Consider the following 20,449-nt stretch of genomic DNA (forward strand, 5'->3'; position numbering starts at 1 on the left):
TCCAAATAAAAAAATATAAAATAGGTCTGGGAGTGTAGCCCGGAGGTAGAAGGGCTTCCAGGAACCCCAGTACCACCAAAAAAAAAAAAAATCCACATCCTCGCACCCTAATACCACATCACCTTATGCTAAACATCATAATTTCTTGCTATTTCTTTCTTATTTATTTATTTATTTATTTATTTGGCAGGTCTGGGGATGGAAACCAGGGGCATTCTATCTCTGAGCTATACCCCCTGTCCTTTTTTTTTTTTTTTTTTTTGCGGGTCTGGGGATAGAAACTAGGGGCATTTGACCTCCGAGCTATACCCCCTGCCCTATTTTTTATTCTTTATTTTGAAACCAGGTCTCACTAAGTTGCAGAAGGCCTCACTAAGTTGCAGAGAGCCTCACTAAGTAGCTGAGGCTGTCCGCGAACCACGATCCTCCAGTCTCAGCCTCCCGAATGCTGGGATTACAAGCGTGAACCACCACGCCCGGCTTATTTACCTATTTATCATCTATCTCCCCTACTGTAATCCCTATTAAAAGATGGGAACTAGATTTCTCTGTTATATTCCCACCCGTGCATAAAACAGAGGACTGACAAATAAAAGGTGCTTAGTAAATGCCTGTTGGATTTAGAATAGTAATTTAGCAACTGTGTCCGGGCTTTTTTTTTTTTTTTTTTTTTTTTTTTTTTTGGTACTGGGGATGGAACCCTGGCTACACTCCCAGACCTATTTTATATTTTATTTGGAAACAGAGTCTCTTAAGCCAGTGAGGCTGGCTTCGAACATGCGTGATCCTCCTGTCTCTGCCTCCTAAGCGTGGGGATTACAAGCGTGCGCCACCAACGCGTGGCCCAACCGTGTAGATTTTTAACATACAAAACTATTAATCTCTTTTGTCATTATTGTGTTTTAATCAAAATAATCTGCTACGGTATGCTTGATAATTTATGTTGATTCTTTTTTTTTTTTCTCTTTCTTTCTTTCTTTCTTTCTTTCTTTTTTTATTTATTTTTTGGTGGTACTGGGGGATGAAACACTTCTACCTCCAGGCTACACTCCCAGACCTATTTTATATTTTTATTTGGAAACAGGGTCTCTTAAGCCAGAGAGGGGTTCGAACCTGCGCGATCCTCCTATCTCAGCCTTCCAATCGCGGGGATTACAAACCAGCGCCACCACGCCCAGCATAGACTCTTACACATTTTTATTCACGTCTAAGAATTTAAACGTCTTTAAATGTAAAGCAATGAGCATCTGCATTAAGTCTAAAAGATCAAAGCACCTCCACATGGGACATTCTATGCAATACTTTATCTGTACTTCTGATACTGTCACGGTCATGAAACTCAGACCGACTAAAACCTGTCAAAACCAGAAGATAAGGGAGGCACAAGGGCCAGATGCAATGTGGACCTAAGTTACATGCTACCTGAGAACCGTAACTCTGGGTCTAGTGAAATGCACACGGAGTCTACAGGTCAGTTCAAAATTAGGTACTACCGATGCTTTTCTCTTAGTTTTGACAAGTGTATCATGGCAATATGTTTAGGAAATGAACAAAGGATATATGAAAACTCTGTACTCTTTGTAACCCTTCTATAAGCATAAAATTATTCCAAAATAATTAAATAAAATTTTTATTTAAACAACAGTATTCTGCATAGCAAGAAATCTGCTGTACTTTGACAGTATCTTTTCATTTCATTTTTAATAAAAGCAAGATTAACAACTGATTTACTGCTTTGAACCCATATAACCACTTAAATAGGAATATATAGAAATAGGCACAAATAAATGTAAGCACAATAAAAGTATGATCACTTAAAAATGAAAGCACATTATTTAATGCTTATGTCTACTCATATTTCTAAACAAAAAGAGAACTAGCTAGGTGTACTTATCTCTTCTACTATCACAGTAATGCAAGTCTGAAAAAAAAGTGTTGTCTTTCTCATAGGTGAACGCATTGAGAACTTCTTTGGCTGTAGGTTAGGACACGCTTCCAAGTGCTAGCAACCAAAACCCAGCCCATTGTTTTTTTTCTCTAGAAGGAGAAATAAAAGCTAAGTGACATTATATCATCCAAAACCAATTTCTACCTGATAATTTAAACGTGGCCATTTTTGTAAAAAGACTTTCGTACATTATTCTCTAGTATTTTATTAACACTTTCACAAAGTTATCCTCCTACTCATCTACTTGACAAATAATTACATCACATAGCAGTATGAATCATGCTGAACTTGGCTAACAAACTGGATTATAAATTCAAAAATATGAAAGCTAATTCTGCCGTAACGCTCCCGCACCCTAGAGAGGTCTCATCATTTCAAACACACCCCAAACCAAGACAGTAAATACTGCAATTTCACACATAATAAGAAAAAGAGGTAGGAAAACAGCTTCTCACGTAGTACCTGAAAAATCATCAGTTTTTCATCTTACTTGTAATGGTATTCTGGTTTTGATTACAAAAACACAAAAGTGCATTATTTCGTGGGACATTATGATCTTAGGTAATCAGGGGGATATAAAAAGGATTAAAATAAGAAGAAATCAATTAAACCACTCAAAAGGCAGAAGGTGAAAGAGAGATGACACAGGATTATACTGTTTATATGAAAATACAGTCAGAGGAAGAGGAGAACTCTCTAACAATTATCTGCGTGTCCTTCAGTTTTCTCATTGCCCTATCCTGGGCTAATCCTTTAAATACTCGCATCCTCTGTATGTATCTGTAACAAAGATAGTCATGCTACATACTGGACTTTTTTTTTAAGCATAAACATAACCTGGTCAATACAAAACAACTTTTTGAAAGCTACTTTTCAGGCACCAAGGACTGTGTGGAATATATGCCATTGTCAACATGATGTAAGACTATAGTGCACCAATAAAATAAATAAAGTAATGAAATATAAATTTAAAAAAAACTAAAAACTGCTAACCATTGGCAGTATCTGGGGCGAAATGTGTATTTTAACGATACTGTAGAACTGGGTAAAACAGAAGGCGAGTGTGCAGCCAGCTAGAAAGTGGACAGATTCACTGGGAAGTGCTCGCTTACCTTGGAGACTTGCCGCAGCCACCGTAAGTACTCTGTGAAAGTATCGAAACAAATGTAGTAAGTCTGGCTTTGGGGTCCAGAGGAGCTAAACGCTAAGCAGTGCTGGTGTTTCTTCACTTCTTCTACCTATAAAAACAAGCAAAGAGGCAAAAACAAGTCAGACAGCAGAACCAGAAACCTATTTTGCCAACTATACCTTGAATCAGTGAACCTGTGCAGATTTGCATCTTTCCCCATATATGTTCTTAATAGTTTAAGCAACTAAGTTCCTGCATCTGACAACCAATTTGAGTTGCCAGGAAAGCAAAAAGAGAAGGGGAATTTTATCATTTTAGATTTCCCCCACAATAGGGAAATTCTCTTCTTCCCATTTAAAAGTGGCACAAGACTCTCTTTCTTCTTCTATATTTTTGCAGTGAGGTGCTGGAGGGGGTTTCTTACTTCCTCTTAGAGGGCTTTTCCATTAGGGATTTTTGCATAACTCCGAATTAAAACTTTTTTTGAAAAAAAGAGCTCTTCCAAAATACTTCTGCTGACAAGATATACATAAGTGAGAATATTAATGCTAATCTTAATATAATTTGTGGGGGAGGGAGGGAGATGCGGAGGGAGCGGGGAGCCTACCAAGTGCCGTGTGCACGTTTGTCAGTATCGCTGTGAATTACATTATGATGTGACACTATAATGCGCCAATAAAAGTGTTTAAAATAAATAAAAAACTTCAAGGATAAAATAAGAGCTCTCCCAACATGTTAAGTTTTTCAAAATGTAATGAGAAAATAAGATTAACATAATATAAAACCCTATGACAAGAACTGTCATGATCTAATAATATAGTAACAGTCAAAAGAATCAAATTTCCACTTCTAATAAATTCTTCACTAGGGGAAAATACCCAAACAATAAAGTCACATGATATTACACAAACTCCTATGTTTCCTTTTACAAAATAATCACAAACCAAGTCACACAGAATATGTACAAAGATATCAAAACAATGTCATTTATCACTCAGACGATGTTCTCGGACGGACCAAAATGCCACTGAATTAGAAATAGACAATAAGAAAGCAATTTTTCTAAGCATGCGTGTTTAGAAAGTTAATAGCACATTTCTAAAAGATATACTTATGCCCTATAGACTTCTAAACATTTCACAGGTGAAAAAGAAAATCATACTCTAAAGACCTTTGGAATTAAATAATTATAAAAGTAGTACATATTTGTAAAATGCAAAAAAAAGTAGATACATAGAAAGAAATTTGCATTTCAAATTACTCATACTGTAAAAAAGGCAGAAAGCAATTTGCTTAGCATGGGTCTTGAGAACTTGGCGGAAGGGGAATCAGAGCCAAAAACGGAATCAACCCAAAGTAGGATGAACGTGATGATAAAAAACAGAAACTGGTGGGATAGAAACCAAGGATGCAAGGCAGAACATTAACAAAGCAGGACACTGGTCCTGCGCAGAGACTAATCGCATTCACAACGCCTTGGCCAGCTCTATCAAGGAACAAAGAGAAGACACTTATCAAAAACACATTTTAAAAAAGGAAGGCATGGTTACAGATTCACTAGAGATTTAAAAAGTTTATAAACAATTTTGTGGTGAATTCTTAGAAAATATGTATTTTAACAACACTAAATTGAGAATAGGAAAGGCCCAGCTATTCCATTTGAGAAATTGAATAAACATTAAAAAAAAAAAAAGTTTCCCACCCACCCCCCAAAATGAACTCAGACCTATAGGGTTTTACAGGTGAGTTTTACCAGTTTCAAGAAACATCATTCCAAACTTATACAAACACCCACCAAATAAAAAAATAAAGGAAAATGATCAACCCACTCTGAAGCCAGGATAATCAAACCCAGATAAGAACAGTAACAAAAAGAAAATTACTGGGAACTTCCGTCATAGACTTCTCTTAAACAAATTGTTACAGCAGAATCCAGTGACATAAAAGAAATAAACCAAGGCCGGGCGTGGTGGCGCACGCTTGTAATCCCAGCACTCGGGAGGCTGAGACTGGAGGATCGCAGTTCACGGACAGCCTCAGCTTCTTAGTGAGGCCCTCTGCAACTCAGTGAGACCCGGTTTCAAAATAAAGAGTAAAAAATAGGGCAGGAAGTATAGCTCAGAAGTCAAATGTCCCTGGGGTCTACCCCCAGACCCGCAAAAAAAAAAAAAGAAAAAAGAAAAAAAGAAATAAAAGAACAAGTTGAATTTACCCTACATAAGAAAAGATGGTTTAACATGACCAGCACTAATAAAGCAACTAGTCACACTTAAAGATTAAAGAAAGAACATACCATCATCCCTATAGTTACAGAAAAAGCAATAATCCACTACCCACTCATTCCTGTTAAAAAAAAAAAAAAAACTTCTAACAAAGCAAGAACCCAAGTAAATCACTTAAATTGACCTAGAATATTTATCAAGCATCACAGATAAACATAGATGTTAATGAGATATTACCCTTTAAAATCACCAAAGACAAGTATCTACTGTTTCTATACAACATTCCATTGGACACGACCAAAAAAATAAAAGGAAAAATGATTGTCATTATCTGAATATGTAATATCAGCTACATTGTAATTTGAAGGGAATCTAAGGGATCATTTGAATAAACCAGACAATTTTTAAGATGGTTAAATATAAGATCAAATATTCAAATATTAACTATATATATACGTGTGTGTGTGTGTGTGTGTGTGTGTGTGTGTGTGTACATTTTGTGTGTGTGTGGATGGAACTCAGGGGCATTCTACCTTTGAACTACACCCCCAGCCCTATTTTCTATTCTTTATTTTGAAACAGGGTCTCAGTGAGTTGCAAAGGGCCTCACTAAGTAGCAGAGGCTGCCCACAAACCATGATCCTCCAGTCTCAGCCTCCCAAATGCTAAGATTACAAGCATGCACCACCATGCCCAACTCAAATATTAAGTATATTTCAAGACAACAGAGAGAAAACATAGTTGCTTTAAAATGCCAAGTATACAAATCTGTACTGACATAAACCGGCCGAGTAGCTTCACAGGGACAGAGGGCAGTGGGTGGAAAGGCTGGAGGGAGGAACGCCGAGAGGCACAAGGACCTCTGGGGATGGATATGCGCTCTGTCTTGACTGCGATGACTTAATGGGTACAGGTAGTTACTAAGCTGCACACTTGGATATTCACAGTTTTTTAATTGCCATAAAAATGTACAATTTATTGTCACTAATACTTCAATAAAGTTTTAATGAAGATGTAGAAAAACAAGAACACTGGCACACTAGTGTGAGTGTGAAATGGTACAACCTTGGGAAACAACTGGATATCATCTTTTAAAAGTAAATCCGCATATGCCCAGAGCCCAGTAACTGCACTCAGAAGTACGTGCCCAAGAAAAGTAGTTCTCAAGGAAATCATCATAGGAATTGAATAGTTCTTCATGCGCACCGTGCAGGACTGTCTAATCCACTGAATGACGCTTTAATCTCTGATGCCAAGAGTGCCCTTGCAGCTAAGACCCTGGTACCATCAGCTTCGTACTTCTCCACATCTCCCAGATCCCTTGCAATATAGGTGGAGTCACGTAACTAGTTCTGGATAATAAGCAATTGACAGAAGTGGCACATGTCTCTTTTGCATCCAAACATATAAAAGCCAGTAAACAACACTTCAGTTACCTCTTCCCAGCCACGTGTCACTAATGTTAAATTATAAAAGAATCTTCTATCAGGTTGGATCCCTGAGGAAGTGTATTTAAAAAAGAAAATTATCCCCCTTCCCTACTACAGCAACTTCTAGTGGACACATGATGTGGGAGGCAGCTAATATTAATCACTGAGATTGGGGGATTTGTTAGCATGGAATAACTTTAAGCCTCTATTAACTGATATGCTGATTGTTCAATCTTTTGACCATCAAAACCACTCCTACATATTACCAAATATCCCCTGGGTACAGTAATTCTGCGGCAAACAACCTTCCTAAGAGAAGTATTTGCATACCAGCAGGCATATCACCAAAAGAATATGTCAACAGTCCTGTTTATAACAACAAAAACCTGGAAGCAACCATAAGCAGGAAAATTACTTAAGAAATTATAAAATGTTTATAGAGGAGAACATTATACAGAAATGAAAACCACATAAATAATATACAATTATATTATGAAAAATAACATTGAGTGGAAAATTCAATCACAGAAGACCACCTTATGATACCATTTTTATACAGCTAGAAACAAGCAAAATATAGTTAAATGACAATTTGTGTATGTGTGTGAGATACTGGGAATGGAACCCAGGAGCATTCTACCTACAAGTTACAGTCCTAGACCTAGTTTATATTTTATTTAGAAACAGGGTCTCACTGAGTTGCCGAGAGCCTCACTAAGTAGCTGAGGCTGGCTTCGAACCTCTGCGAGCCTCCTGTCTCAGCCTCCCAAGTGCTGGGATTACAAACATGCACCACCACACCGCCCCCCCCCAAAAATGTATATATATATGATCACGGATCCTAGGATAGTTGATACGTCTAGAGTTTGGAAAGGTACTAGGACAGATATAAAGGGAATGCAAGCCGGGTGTGGTGGTGCACGCTTGTAATCCCAGCATTTGGGAGGCTGAGACTGAAGGGTCGTGATTCACGGACAGCCTCAGCTACTTAGTGAGGCCCTCTGCAACTCAGTGAGACCCAGTTTCAAAATAAAGAATAAAAAATAGGGCAGGAGGTGTAACTCGGAAGTCGAATGCCCCTGGGGTTCCATCCCCAGAACCCCCCCCCAAAAAAATGAGAAAGAATACAAATAGAAGATATTTTAGCTTTCAAAAATGCTATAGCTTCTAAATTGAGCGATAGATTAAGATCTATTTGCCAGGCGTGGTGGCGCACGCTTGTAATCCCCACTCTTGGGAGGCTGAGACAGGAGGATCGCGCAGGTTCGAAGCCAGCCACGCTGGCGTAAGAGACCCTGTTTCAAAAACATAAAATAGGTCTGGGAGTGTAGCCCGGATGTAGAAGGGCTTCCAGGAACCCCAGTACCACCAAAAAAAAAAAAAAAAGATCTATTTAATTTACTATGCTTTGTAATTCAACAAAGATTAAATAAATAAAATGCACTGTCTAAATGTGTTAAATTCTAAAGGACAAATTAAATATAGCATTACTGAATAATGAATTAAAATGTATCTTTAAACAAATGTTTTTCAACAACAAAATTTTAAGAGAGTTTTATTTAATAATAAAACCACTTGTTGTTTGAAAGTGTAAACCAGTGGCCACGCTCTCCTATTCATCCACTTGCTACCAGAGCAGTTACAGCAGGCTACTATCATCTATCTGACAGCTCACTTCTAACTCTTCTATATACAAACTTTTAAAAAGCTCTTTCATTTATTGTTTTTCCTTTAGCAATGAAAGAGAATGTTTAAAAAGGAACAGTCAAACATTAATAAAAGCTCAGATGACAAAAAGTGAGTTATTTTTTCGCAACTCAGCCAACAGGTTTTAAAGACCAATTTTTTTTTTCTCCAGTGTGCTTAATTATTTTTAAAAGCACAGTGCAAAACAGGTTTTACCAGGTTTGCTTGTGAAAAGAGGAAGCTATTAACTTTCAATTCACTCAGTGGTAAAAGTCCATCCAATAACAGGCCTGGGAAACAGGACAAGTCTCCATCTCTGAATGAAAATGCTAATTACAACTGGATTCTGACCTTATCTGAACAAGCTTTCCTGACTCTGCCTCTCTGGTCAGAACCATCTTTCTTGGCATCTCTCTCCTTCATAAGGCAAACACATTTTCACCATTAAACTTCCATCATTAATTGCCACCACTTTCATTACAAAACTCCTCGTTCCTCCACAAAGTCACTCTCTCCGCCCACTAATCTCCCACAGCACTTTCTTCTGAATCCTTTCTACAGTGTCCATCCGCCATCTTCTGTATGAAACTAGAGGCTATTCAAAGGCAGGGCCAGCAACTTAGCCAGGTGGGTATTTCTGGGGTGCCAAGCATACTGCCTTCCCCCACAGAAGATACTGTACTTAATACATGGCTATGCGAGTGCCTGCCATCATAAGGAAGCAATTACTGCTGTGTAGCATCAAGTATTAAATATGCATTTTAAAATAATGATTGATGGTGGTAATACTGAAAACTAATTTTTCACTAATACTTCTAAAGTACAAAATCTTTTTTTCATTTTTTTGTGGTACAGGGGTTGAACCCAGTGGTGCTCTACCTCTGAACTACACCTCCAGTCCTACTTGATTCTTACAGTTTGAAACAGGGCCTCACTAAACTGCAGGGGGCCTTGCTAAGGTGCTGAGGCTGGCCCTGAACCTGTGTCCCTCCTGTCTCGACCTCCCAAGTACTGGAATTATAGGCACATGCTACCATGCCTCGCGACAAAATCTTAAGCAGTGAGTTTTCCTCACTATTCAATGTGCAGACAAAGTTAAGGAGCACTGGTTCCAAAATGGAAAACTAAATAGATCTAAATGTACTTTGTGGCTTGATCAAAACCTATTTTTGAAAATTATCAAGTTTTAGTCCTTTTAGGACTAGACTGTATAATGTAGAAGGCAAAACAACTGACACGGGCCACCTATAAGGAAAGACCAGTTTGAACTTAAGAAGACTGAGCTTGCTACACAGCAGGTGAACAACAAAACCATTCATTACTACTCACATCCAGTCTTCTTCGTTTCTCCGGAACAGATTTGACATTTGTCAATTTTAGTTTAGTTGGGGATTGAACTGGGGGAAGGGGGGCCACAGAGAGGTTAGAGGGGAGGTTCTACCTGTAAGCCACACTCGAGCCCTTTCAAATCTGAAACAAGAGTCTCCCTAAATTACCATATGCTGACCTCAAACCTATGATCCCCCTATCTGAGTCTCCCTACAGGTCAATTTTAGAAAGTTTAATACTTGTGCTGCTATGAACATAGGTATGCCTATATTACTGTAGTTCTCTGATTTCAAGCCCTTTGGAAAAATACCCAGGAGTGGTAGAGCTGGATCATATGGTGGATCTTATGGTGGATCTATTCCCACCTTTCTTAGGAATCTCCACACAGATCTCCATAGTGGCTAAACTAATTTGCACTCCCACCAACAGTGTAAAAGATTTCCTTTTCCCCACATCCTCGCCAGCATTTGTTGTTGTTTGATTTCTTTATGCGTGCCACTCTGACTGGGGTTAGATGGAATCTCAGCGTAGTTTTGATTTGCATCTCCCTGATGGCCAGTGATGAAGAACATCTTTTCATGTATCTATTGGCCCTTTGAATCTCTTCTTTTGTGAAGTGTCTATTCAGTTCAGTTGCCCATTTCTTGATTGGGTTGTTTGTTTTGCTAGTGTAGAGTCTTTTGAGCTCTTTGTATATTCTGGATATTAGCCCCCTATCAGAGTGGTGGCTGGTAAAGATTGTCTCCCATTCTGTAAGCTTCCTCTTTAGGTTCTTGGTGGTTTCCTTTGATGAGAAGAAGCTTTTTAGTTTGATGTCATCCCACTTGTTAATTCTTGCTTTAATTTCCTGTGCTTTGGAGGTCTTGTTGAGAAAGTTACTGCCTGTGCCTATGTTGGAGTGTTGAGCCTATGCCGTCTTCTAATAACTTCATAGTCTCTCGTCTAATAAGTCTTTGATCCATCTATGTTCATAGCAGCACAATTCGTAATAGCCTAAATATAGAACCAACCTAGATCTCCATCAACAGATGAATGGATAGCAAAACTATGGGAAATACACACAATGGAATTCTATTCAGCTATAAAGAAGAACAAAATCATGTCATTCGCAAGAAGATGGAAAGATCTGGAGAGCACTATGTTAAGTGAGACTAGCCAAGCACAGAAAGAGAAGGGACATATGTTTTCTCTAATATGCCCAAACTAGGGAGCATTGGGGATACCGGAGGGATTCCAGATAATAGAGGGAAAACCTCAGCAAAGCTAGAATGGAAGGATAGGAGAGGAAGAAGGCTGAGGTTGATTAATAGAGGAGATACATTCAAATATGAGTAAAAGTATGAATAGAATATAGCATGGTTAATCTGGACAATCATTGTTGGGAGGGGGAGGGGAGATGGGGAGGGCACCAAGCATAGTCTAAATGTATACCATTTTCAATATGTTCCACTTATAAATAAAAGAAAAAAAAACAAAGAAAGGTTAATACTTAAAAAGTGGGGTTATTTTCCCCTCTTTTTTATTTTTTGTGTACTAGAGATGGAACCAAGGGGCATTCTACCTCCCAGCTATACCCCCAGCCCTATTTTTTTTTTTTATTTTGAAATAGGGCTCTTACTAAGTTGCAGGGAGCCTCACGTAAACCCAAGCCTCCAGTCTCAGCCTCCCAATTAAGGGGATTACAAGTAGGCACCACCACGCCCGGCTTGGTTTTCCTCTTTACATTCTCCATCTCCTGCTTCCTTTCCCATGCACATTCAAAAGGAAAATTTGTAAGGAAAATATTTGTTTCGTTTACTCCCAATTTCCAACAACCCATTTCCTCATTTGAATCCTCTTTCCCATTTAACAGATTATATTATTTAGAAATCAATAAATCTGATACAATTACAGTGATGCCATTCTCACCAAAAACTGGACTCTATAAATTAGCATGACAGTGAAGAGAATTTGTTTTCCCAAGTAATATAGTTCTTTTTACTTTATAAGTAACAGGAATAAAATAATTAACGTGCCCAAAGAAAAGCAAACAGTAATGCCAGAAATATCGGTTTACTCTACCTGAAATGAGTAACATTTCAGGTTCAAAATGTACAGCCAGCTCACCACGTGCTGTGTGCATGTCTGTCACTGTCACTACAAACCACATGATGATGTGAGGCTGTAACATATTAAAAAATACTAAAAAAGCCAAATGACCAGCCATAACAATAAACTAAAAATGCTCATCCCACTGTCACTAAACACAAACAGAGACATAAAGCAACGTACAATCAAAGACGTCAGCATTCGAATAGTCTAACCCCAGGAAGCATAGTTGACTGCTCCTAAGATCGGGCCAGGTATGGTGGAACACACTTGTAATCCTGTTACTTGGAAGGCTGAGAAAGGAAGATCAAAAGTTTGAGGCCAACCTCAGCAACTTAGAGAGACCTAAGAAATTTAGCAAGACCCTGTTTCAAAATGAAAAAAATAAAAAAAATTAAAGGCCTGGATGGGTGTAGCTTGGAGGTAGGGTGCTCCTGGGTTCAACCCCAGTGCCCCCTGAAAAAAGAACTTGAATGTTCCTAATATTAGACTTCGAAATCTGTATATTCTATTACAAAATATATGCTGAAGATACCAAGATATATAATGAATACTTTATAGTCTGTATCCCAAAATGTAGCAGTGAAATTCTAGTGGCTCTACTTTCAGTCCAATATATAAAATGCATGAACTAATGAAGCTAAGATCACCAGGCCCTCACATGAGCCAATGGTACTGTAATTTCCACAACTCCTGCAACCAGTGCCGCGAATGTGGCCCGACACCGACCAAGCAAGACCTCCAATGAGCCAAACCATGCCCCTTTTACTACAGAAACAGCTCAAGGTGAGGTCCTCATTGATGCGAGGAAACCTCTTAGCGATTCGTTTTAAACTTACTTTTCCACCAATTAATGGCAAAACATGCATCTTTCCGGTTAAGCTGTCTTTCACAGATGACACTATCAAGCAGGTCCCACACAGGATAACTTGGCGTCTCGTCCATCGGTTCACTGGCAACTGCATTTTGCCTTTGCGAACATTATACATTCCTGAGAGCTGAATCCGTTCAGAGCTACCAGTGCTGTGAGGTTTTCCTAAAACAAATACAAGCAAACATGTTATTCTTCAAAAGTGAGCTCCCCGCCTCCATCTAATACTAGATAAATTAACTGGATGAGGTTAATTATAGGTAAACAACCTAATTTACAACTGAAATACTATGACAGCTGCAGTAATGGAGTGGGAGTAGGAACTTCCATAGCTACTCCACACTTTTATTTTATTTTATTTTATTTTATATTTTTGCAGTACCAGGGATGAAACCCAGGAGCATTAAACCCCCAAGCTACACCTCCCAGCCCTATTTTTTAGTCTTTATTTTGAAACAGGGTCTCACTGAGTTGCGAAGGGCCTCGCTTAGTAGCTGAGGCTGTCCGCAAACCGCGATCCTCTGCTCTCTGCCTCCTAAAAGCTGGGATTACAAGCGTGCACCACCATACCCAGCCCACGCTTATATTTTAATAACAGATAAAGAAGAGCTTTTCCTTAAAGCCTGAAGAAAAGACCATCTTAAACTTCATTTAACCTGTTTTATTTTCGTCTCTACCCTTGCAATTTAATTTTACATTTAGAAAGAGAGCAATTCACAATTTTTGTGGATGGCTAGAATTAATTTACTACACCAAGAAGAACACATTGCAGACTGATAGAAAAATAACAGCATTCAATGGAATCCATTTAATGGAAACGACTGCTTCTATTTTTCCTTCTACATATATTCAATGTCTATTTACTATAAAGAAAAGGTAGCAATAATAAAAGGGTTTTCTAATAGAAGAATGCTGCTCAGTAGCCATAGGACAGGGAAGTCCTCAGAGATAAATCTAAGAGCATTTCATGAAGAAAGCGTATTGCGATGCTCAAAGGAACACGAAGGTGAGACAAACCACTCAGAAAAACTCACTGAGCGTAAAGGCTGAGCGACACCCAGGAAGTTGAGAAAGGCTTAATCTTCATTGCCCAGGTGGAATGAATTTGGCAGGATTACAGCAGGCAAGTCTTATCAATTGAATGAATTTCTGTAATAAAATCTGGTGATGAAACTAGATAAACAAAAAAATATTCCCACAGTTCTAGATACTGAATGTATAGTATCAAAGAGTACTAAAAATCCATGTTCAGAAATAAAGTTAGATACATGTCCTATAGTAGGACCCAAGTCAGAAGTGAAATACTTATATGGAAGTTTGACTAGTTGCCCATGATGAGCAGAAGAAATGGATTCGAGAGAAACTGTACTCTTCTTAACAGTAAAAATCAACGTGAAAGTTAATTTTGTTGATAGTAGTTTGGTAGGTATCTAATACCCACTAGGTAGATAATAGTAAAGCAACTGCACCAAAGATGAATCTCAAGGAGGTTCCAAGACTGAAACCTCATGGTCCACACTTGGGTTGAGATGCTGGAAACAACAAAATGGACAGGTTTGCGTTTTACTTCCTCTTTCTGCCGGTACGTCAAGACATTTTATGAAATAAGTACTTCACACTTCATAATGTTGCTGCGGCCGAGTGAGAACCAAGTCCACCAGGGCAGGTGTGTGAACCAGGCACCTGCAAGCAACTGTGTTGTGAGGGCTCTCGGTGGAAAGGTAATGGGGCGCTGTCCACAAATATTAATTTCCCCACAAATAAGTCGAAGTCCAGAGGACATGATAGGCCAAAGTCTGCCGGCGACAGGTGAGACGCAGTCATCCCCACACCCCGCTCTGCATAGGTTCCCTCATACCCAGCGGAAAGCACGAAAGGCTTCCAGTCTAAGGGTTTCTTTCTACATGTCAGACTCCTCCTGAAGAGAAGTAGAACAGGAAAGACTGAGGGAAAAGTGAAAAGTGCAGAACTAAAAACAATATGCCAACAACTGGGTTTCCAAAACCCAATTTCCTTGACTATGAAACAAACTAATGACAAATGACCTGATCTAAACTAACACACCCTCATTCATTCATTCTCTCCCTCCCTCTCCCTCTCTCCCTCTCCCCCCCCCCTCTCTCTCTCTCACACACACACACACACACACACACATACACACGCATGTGCACAGGCATTTTACTTAGTCACATCAGTGACTTCAAGAATACTTAATTACCTGCAACATTTATGCAGATCTGTAAATAACTAAAGACTATAGATAAAGGAAACATGACATATAAGGGAAAGCCTGTCAGTTGCCCAACATCATTATATCATAGAGAAACCCCCAGAGCGAAACCTCAGATACACTGAGCTTAGTCCAGAAGGGATTTTTAAGAGTATGGATACATCAATAGAGAGTGAAGTTTGCTTTTTTGTTGTTGTTGTTTGTTGTTTTTTTCTTTAGTCTCTAGTCAGAAAAATTCTTAAGAGTTCCAAATAGTCCTGGAGCCCAATAGTAAGATCAGTCTGTCCTTGGAAAACTCTCAACAGCCCAGTCTGAAGCGAATCCCTCCCATCTTGCTCCGAGTGAATTTCAATATCCTTGTTGTCTGTTCTCTCCCTGGGTGTTCCAGATCAGACACACCCTCAGGACTCGGCTGGGTACCAGCTGGACTCTGGGGAATATGGAGACGAATGAGGTAATACATACCTGGGCAATCACCCAGGTGCATCCTCCTGTGTGTCAGACGTCCTTATTTTACAAAAACTTATTTTAGCTCTTGCTGCCAATTCTCAAAATTCTGAATTCATAAGAATGCCAATCGTCCTGTACTCTAATAAATACTGATAACACCAGCTACCAATGCTTGTCAGTTTAAGAGTGTGTCAAGCCAGGCGTGGTGGCGCACGCTTATAATCCCTGGGATGGGGAGGCCAGCCACACTGGCTTAAGAGACCCTGTTTCTAAATAAAAAAAGATATAAAAATAGGTCTGAGAGTATAACCCAGAGGTAGAAGGGTTTCCAGGAACCCCAGTACCACTACCAAAAAAAAAAAAAGTGTGTCAAAATTTTACTTTAGAAATGTTGCTTTTAATTCCCAGCAAGTTGAAGGAATCTATTCAAGAGTATAGACAGAAAGTCAATTTACCTCCCACCAGATGTGTCCCTCACACTCATAAATTTAATATTTCAAGTTTGTCCTCCCCCTAAGTCAACTACTTTAACATTTTTGTGTCGTGTAAAGCCATCTGAAAAATATGATGAAAGCTATCAAGTCTAGAAGGAAATATTATGCACACATTCACAGACATCAGGTTTGGCAGACAACTGCAGTGGGTTCATCCGACTCTCCCCAAGAAAACAAAAGGCAGGAAAATAACTCAGTAGCAAGAGTCCATTCCCATTTCCACAAATCACATTCCAAACGTTATTATGAGCCATGAATTATTTTATAAGGGAATTTTAAAAATAAATATTTTCTATTTATTTCCAGTGTTCTTCATTCCTTTATATAGATCCAATCAACCTGATAACAATTTTCCTTCTTCCTCATGACTGGTGAGTAAGTGATGACATCTGTCAGATTGTGGACACCAGAATGTCTTCCTTTTCCTCTGTTACTAAGTGGTATTTTCACTGCATGTAAAATTCCAGGTTAACAGCTTTTTTCTTTCAGAATTCTAAACATGCTCTTCCGATGCCTTCTAATGTGCACTGTTGCTGGTGGCGGTCTGTGGCCATTCCTTAATTGTTTATGCAGAGCACGTGGCCCGGCTGCTTGTTTTTTAAAGATTTTTCTTTTGCTAGTTTTAAACAATTTTATGTTTCTTAGCATACTTTTCTTCGTGTTTCTTGTAATAGGTTTGTGGAATTTCTGAGGTTTATGGTCAAGACTGAAAAACTTATGGAGTATTACTTTTTTTTTCAAATACTTTTTCTAATCTCACAAGGCTTCTTTGGGGACTCCAACTGTACTGAACCTCTTATCCCCGAGGTTCTGTTCTGTTCTATGCTATTCTCTTCCACCATCAGTAGACTCAATTACTATATCATCTTCAAGTTCGCTGATCTTTTCTTTTGCAGTGTTTACTGTTAAATCCATCCAATTCATCTCTAGAAGTTCAATTTAGGTAGATGTACACACATACACATACATATACACTAACACACATGTTACCTTAACATGCTAGTACTTTTATCTTCATGAATATATATCACCTACCTACAGCAGCTGCTTAATGTTCTTGCCAACTAATTCTGTCAGCTTTCATCATTCTATGTCACCTTAATTTCACTGAGTTTTCTCCTTACTCTGGGTCATATTTTTCACATAACTAATAATTTTTGTTTAGACACAATTCACTACAAATTTTACCTTGGTAAGTGCTAGATATATTTGTTGTTTCTATAAATATTACAGAGCTTTGTTCTAGGATACAGTTATTTAGAAACTGGTTCTTGTAAGGGTTGCTTCTAATTTTTGTGTGTGTGTGTGTGTGGTACTGGGGTTCCTGGAAACCCTTCTAACCCTCCGGGCTACACTCCCAGACATATTTTATATTTTTATTTGGAAACAGGGTCTCTTAAGCCAGCAAAGCTGGCTTCGAACCTGGGCGATCCTCCTGTCTCTGCCTCCCAAGTGCGGGGATTGTTTAAGTGTGCGCCACCACGCCCGGAGATGCTTCTAAATTTTGTTATGCAAGAACAGAAGAGTCTTAAGTCCAAACTATAAATATTAGCAAGTAATAGCTCACTGAGTGCCTTGTAAATTATAAGATTTTCTACTCTGTCTGGAAGGAACATGAACTATTTCTAGTCCTGCAGGAGCTTCAAGGTCTGTGCCCTCTGCTGTGTTTTCCCAGCCCTGTGTCTCATAAATTAATTCACTGGTCAGTACTCAGCTCAGTGTGACTGACCCCTTGCACATTTCAGAACTCTGCTTACCTGAGCGGCAATTTCCTCTGCAGCACCCAGCTCTATAAGCTCAAGATGTGTACCCCTAACAGACTCCCAGCTGTTTTAATGAGAAGCATTGAAACAACACAGAAATAAATACAAATTTGTTGTCAATTAAATATCTTTGCTATATTTCCTGGAGTCTAGCTTTATGGTAATTTTAAACATGTCCAAGAATTTGGTTTTAATTCTTCCCTTCAAAAGGGAAGGCGGAGCCTCATTTCACCACCCTTGCGTGTGGACTGCACTTAGTGGCTCGTTTTTAACAAATGGGATGTGGTGGGAGCAGCAGGTTGTGACTTCTGAAACTCGGCCATCAAGGCAGAGATTCTCTCTCTAGGATCACTCCCTCTGGGGAAGCCAGCTCTTATCATCCTGCAGACACTCACACAACCCTAAGAGAGGCCAACAGGGTGAGGAAAAGACACTTCCTGCCAACCCAGCAGGGAGCTGAGGCCTCTTATCAATTGCCACGTGAATGAGCTGTAGGAGAAGCAGATCTCTGGGTCACTGTCAAGCCCACAGATTGTGGGCCCTAAGGACGTCCTGCAAAAAAGAATTAAAAATAAAAAAGACTGTAGACCCATGACAGACCCTGACCCAGAACACGTAACTAGTCATTCCTAACAAAGAAATGGCGATAAAAACAAATGGTGTTTTGAGCCACTATGTTTTAGGGGAATAACAAACGCAACTTGACTGTTTCACTTGGTTCTATTTAATGAACATAGTCAACTTTAATAGCCTACGTTTCCCTAAGGAATCTACAAAATTCTTTCTAGTGCTTTGTAAAAGCTAGTAAAGGTCGTCTGCAGCTGGAATTAGACCAAAACAAGAGCAAGAACGACACATTAAATTATTCCAGTTTCCACAACATTAGACAGTGAAAGAACTCGTGTTAATGCAGCACCAAAAACTAAAAATGTGTGACTACAACATTATGTTAATGGGAGAACGTATCACATCCCTGGAGCTGAAAATGGTCCGGAATGAGTAATAACACTCAACCTGCACCTCACCTTCTCTATCATTCAAGCTTAGACTGATAAAACCATAAAACATGCTTCTTACTGCATAGAAATCCTTAAATATTTTTTGACTACTTCCAATGACCAAAAAAAAAAAAAAACCAAAATGACTTGCAGTACTTGCCTAGGGTCATTTCAAGAGGCAGCAGAAGGAATGAAATGACTCCATAGAGGTCTGGAGGCCTGAGCAATAAGCTGCACCTGGAAATTCTGTCTCAAAGCTGAGAGGCTAAAGCTCTCAGCAAGAAGTGCTGGCAGACTTTCTAAAACAGATTTAAGACTAGTTGCTCTTGAGCTAATGGAAATGACAACCAGCTGCTAATACATTCGGGGAGGGTTAATTAATGCATCAGATCAAAATGCATAAAGTCAACTGCCCAGTACAGCTTGCTTCTTTCTGACAGCTACTCAGTTTGATTAGGTTTATTTATATCTCCCAAATTACTGTAGATCCTTATCCTTGACAAATGTCACGCCTTGAACCTTTCTGTAATTCCTAATTTCTTGAATACCACTAGAGATTATAATTTCCTTTATAATCTTCATTAAACAGTATCTGAAAATGTGAGCTACCTTCATGCCTTTAAAGACTCAGTAAACAGAGGGCTAAACTAACTGAGAAAAAAAATAACTCAAACCACACTGTTACATAAATTATAGTAAAATTAGTTATTAACTTTTAAAATATGCAAAATCAATGTAATAAAGACTACTGTGACTGTACATTCACGTAATAAGTAGGGAAAAAAAATGAAAGAAAATGCCAAATGAAGGGCAGTTAGAGCAGACCAAACTTTAGCATGCACTAAAATCACCCAGAAGGCTTGCTGAAACAAATCTGGCTGCAGAGCTCTACCACCAGCCCCTGCCCAGCCAGGATTTCTGGCTCAGTGTTCTGGATGGGGGCCTGAGATTCGCGGATGCTGCAGGTCCGAGGACCACAGTTGAGAGCCCCCAGTGATGGTTATGCGGTGCCTGGGGAGAAGAGGAGGAGCGGCCACTGCGAGGCGGATGAACTGAGCAGAGGTGCTGCCTTTCCCGCTCTCCTTTCTTCCCCCACACCCTTTCCTCACAAAGGACCAGCTTCAGTTCTCAGCAGCTTTCAAGTCCCCTCCATTCCCCCATTCGACATGCAGATGAAAAAGACTCTGGCCTCAATGCCCGATGCTCACATCTGTCCTTGGGATGGGTTTCTTCTTCAAATATGGGTTTTGTCACAGTGTTGCATTCACAGAAACTATAACCCTTCCCTCCTTGAGGCTTCGTGAGCTGCTTCAGCTCAATTCCAGAAGCAATATATGGTCAGCTAACGTGGCCTCCTGAGAGTAACTTCACATCTGGCAAAGAGAATGAATTCCAAAGTTTTCAAATCAACCTTCATGCCGGGCGTGGTGGCGCACGCTTGTAACCCCCACGCTTGGGAGGCGGAGACAGGAGGATCTTGCTGGTTCGGAGCCAGCCTCGCTGGCTTAAGAGACCCTGTTTCCAAATTTAAAAATGTAAGATAGGTCTGGGAGTATAGCCCGGAGGTAGAAGGGTTTCCAGGAACCCCAGTACCACCAAAAAACAAAAACAAAACAAAAAACCAAATCAACCTTCACGTGTCAGCCCAATGCCTTCCCCATCTGTTACTTCCAGAAGTGGCCGCCTCACCTTCCCTGTGCAGAATTTCACACAACGCCCTAAAAGCCTTTTCACCATTCTCTTAAGCTTTCTCATTTGATAAGTGATATTTTCAGCAACTGCAGCAATGACTGAAGCAGTTTCACCAACTT

General features: G+C 39.4%; 1 protein-coding gene across 1 annotated transcript in view; it reads right to left on the reverse strand.

Moving 5' to 3' along the window:
- PHLPP1 (PH domain and leucine rich repeat protein phosphatase 1) overlaps positions 1-20,449 on the reverse strand; it is a gene marked incomplete at both ends in the record, with an annotated part of 185,278 nt that overhangs the window by 86,233 nt on the left and 78,596 nt on the right. Inside the window, 2 exons of the mRNA XM_080714393.1 lie at positions 3,061-3,186; positions 12,672-12,868. Of these exons, the coding sequence (XP_080570519.1) occupies positions 3,061-3,186; positions 12,672-12,868 (323 nt within the window). The remainder of the gene's footprint in view (positions 1-3,060; positions 3,187-12,671; positions 12,869-20,449) is intronic.

The sequence above is a fragment of the Muscardinus avellanarius genome (assembly GCF_963383645.1).
Source record: "Muscardinus avellanarius genome assembly, chromosome: 17".
Taxonomy (NCBI): Eukaryota; Metazoa; Chordata; class Mammalia; order Rodentia; family Gliridae; genus Muscardinus; species Muscardinus avellanarius.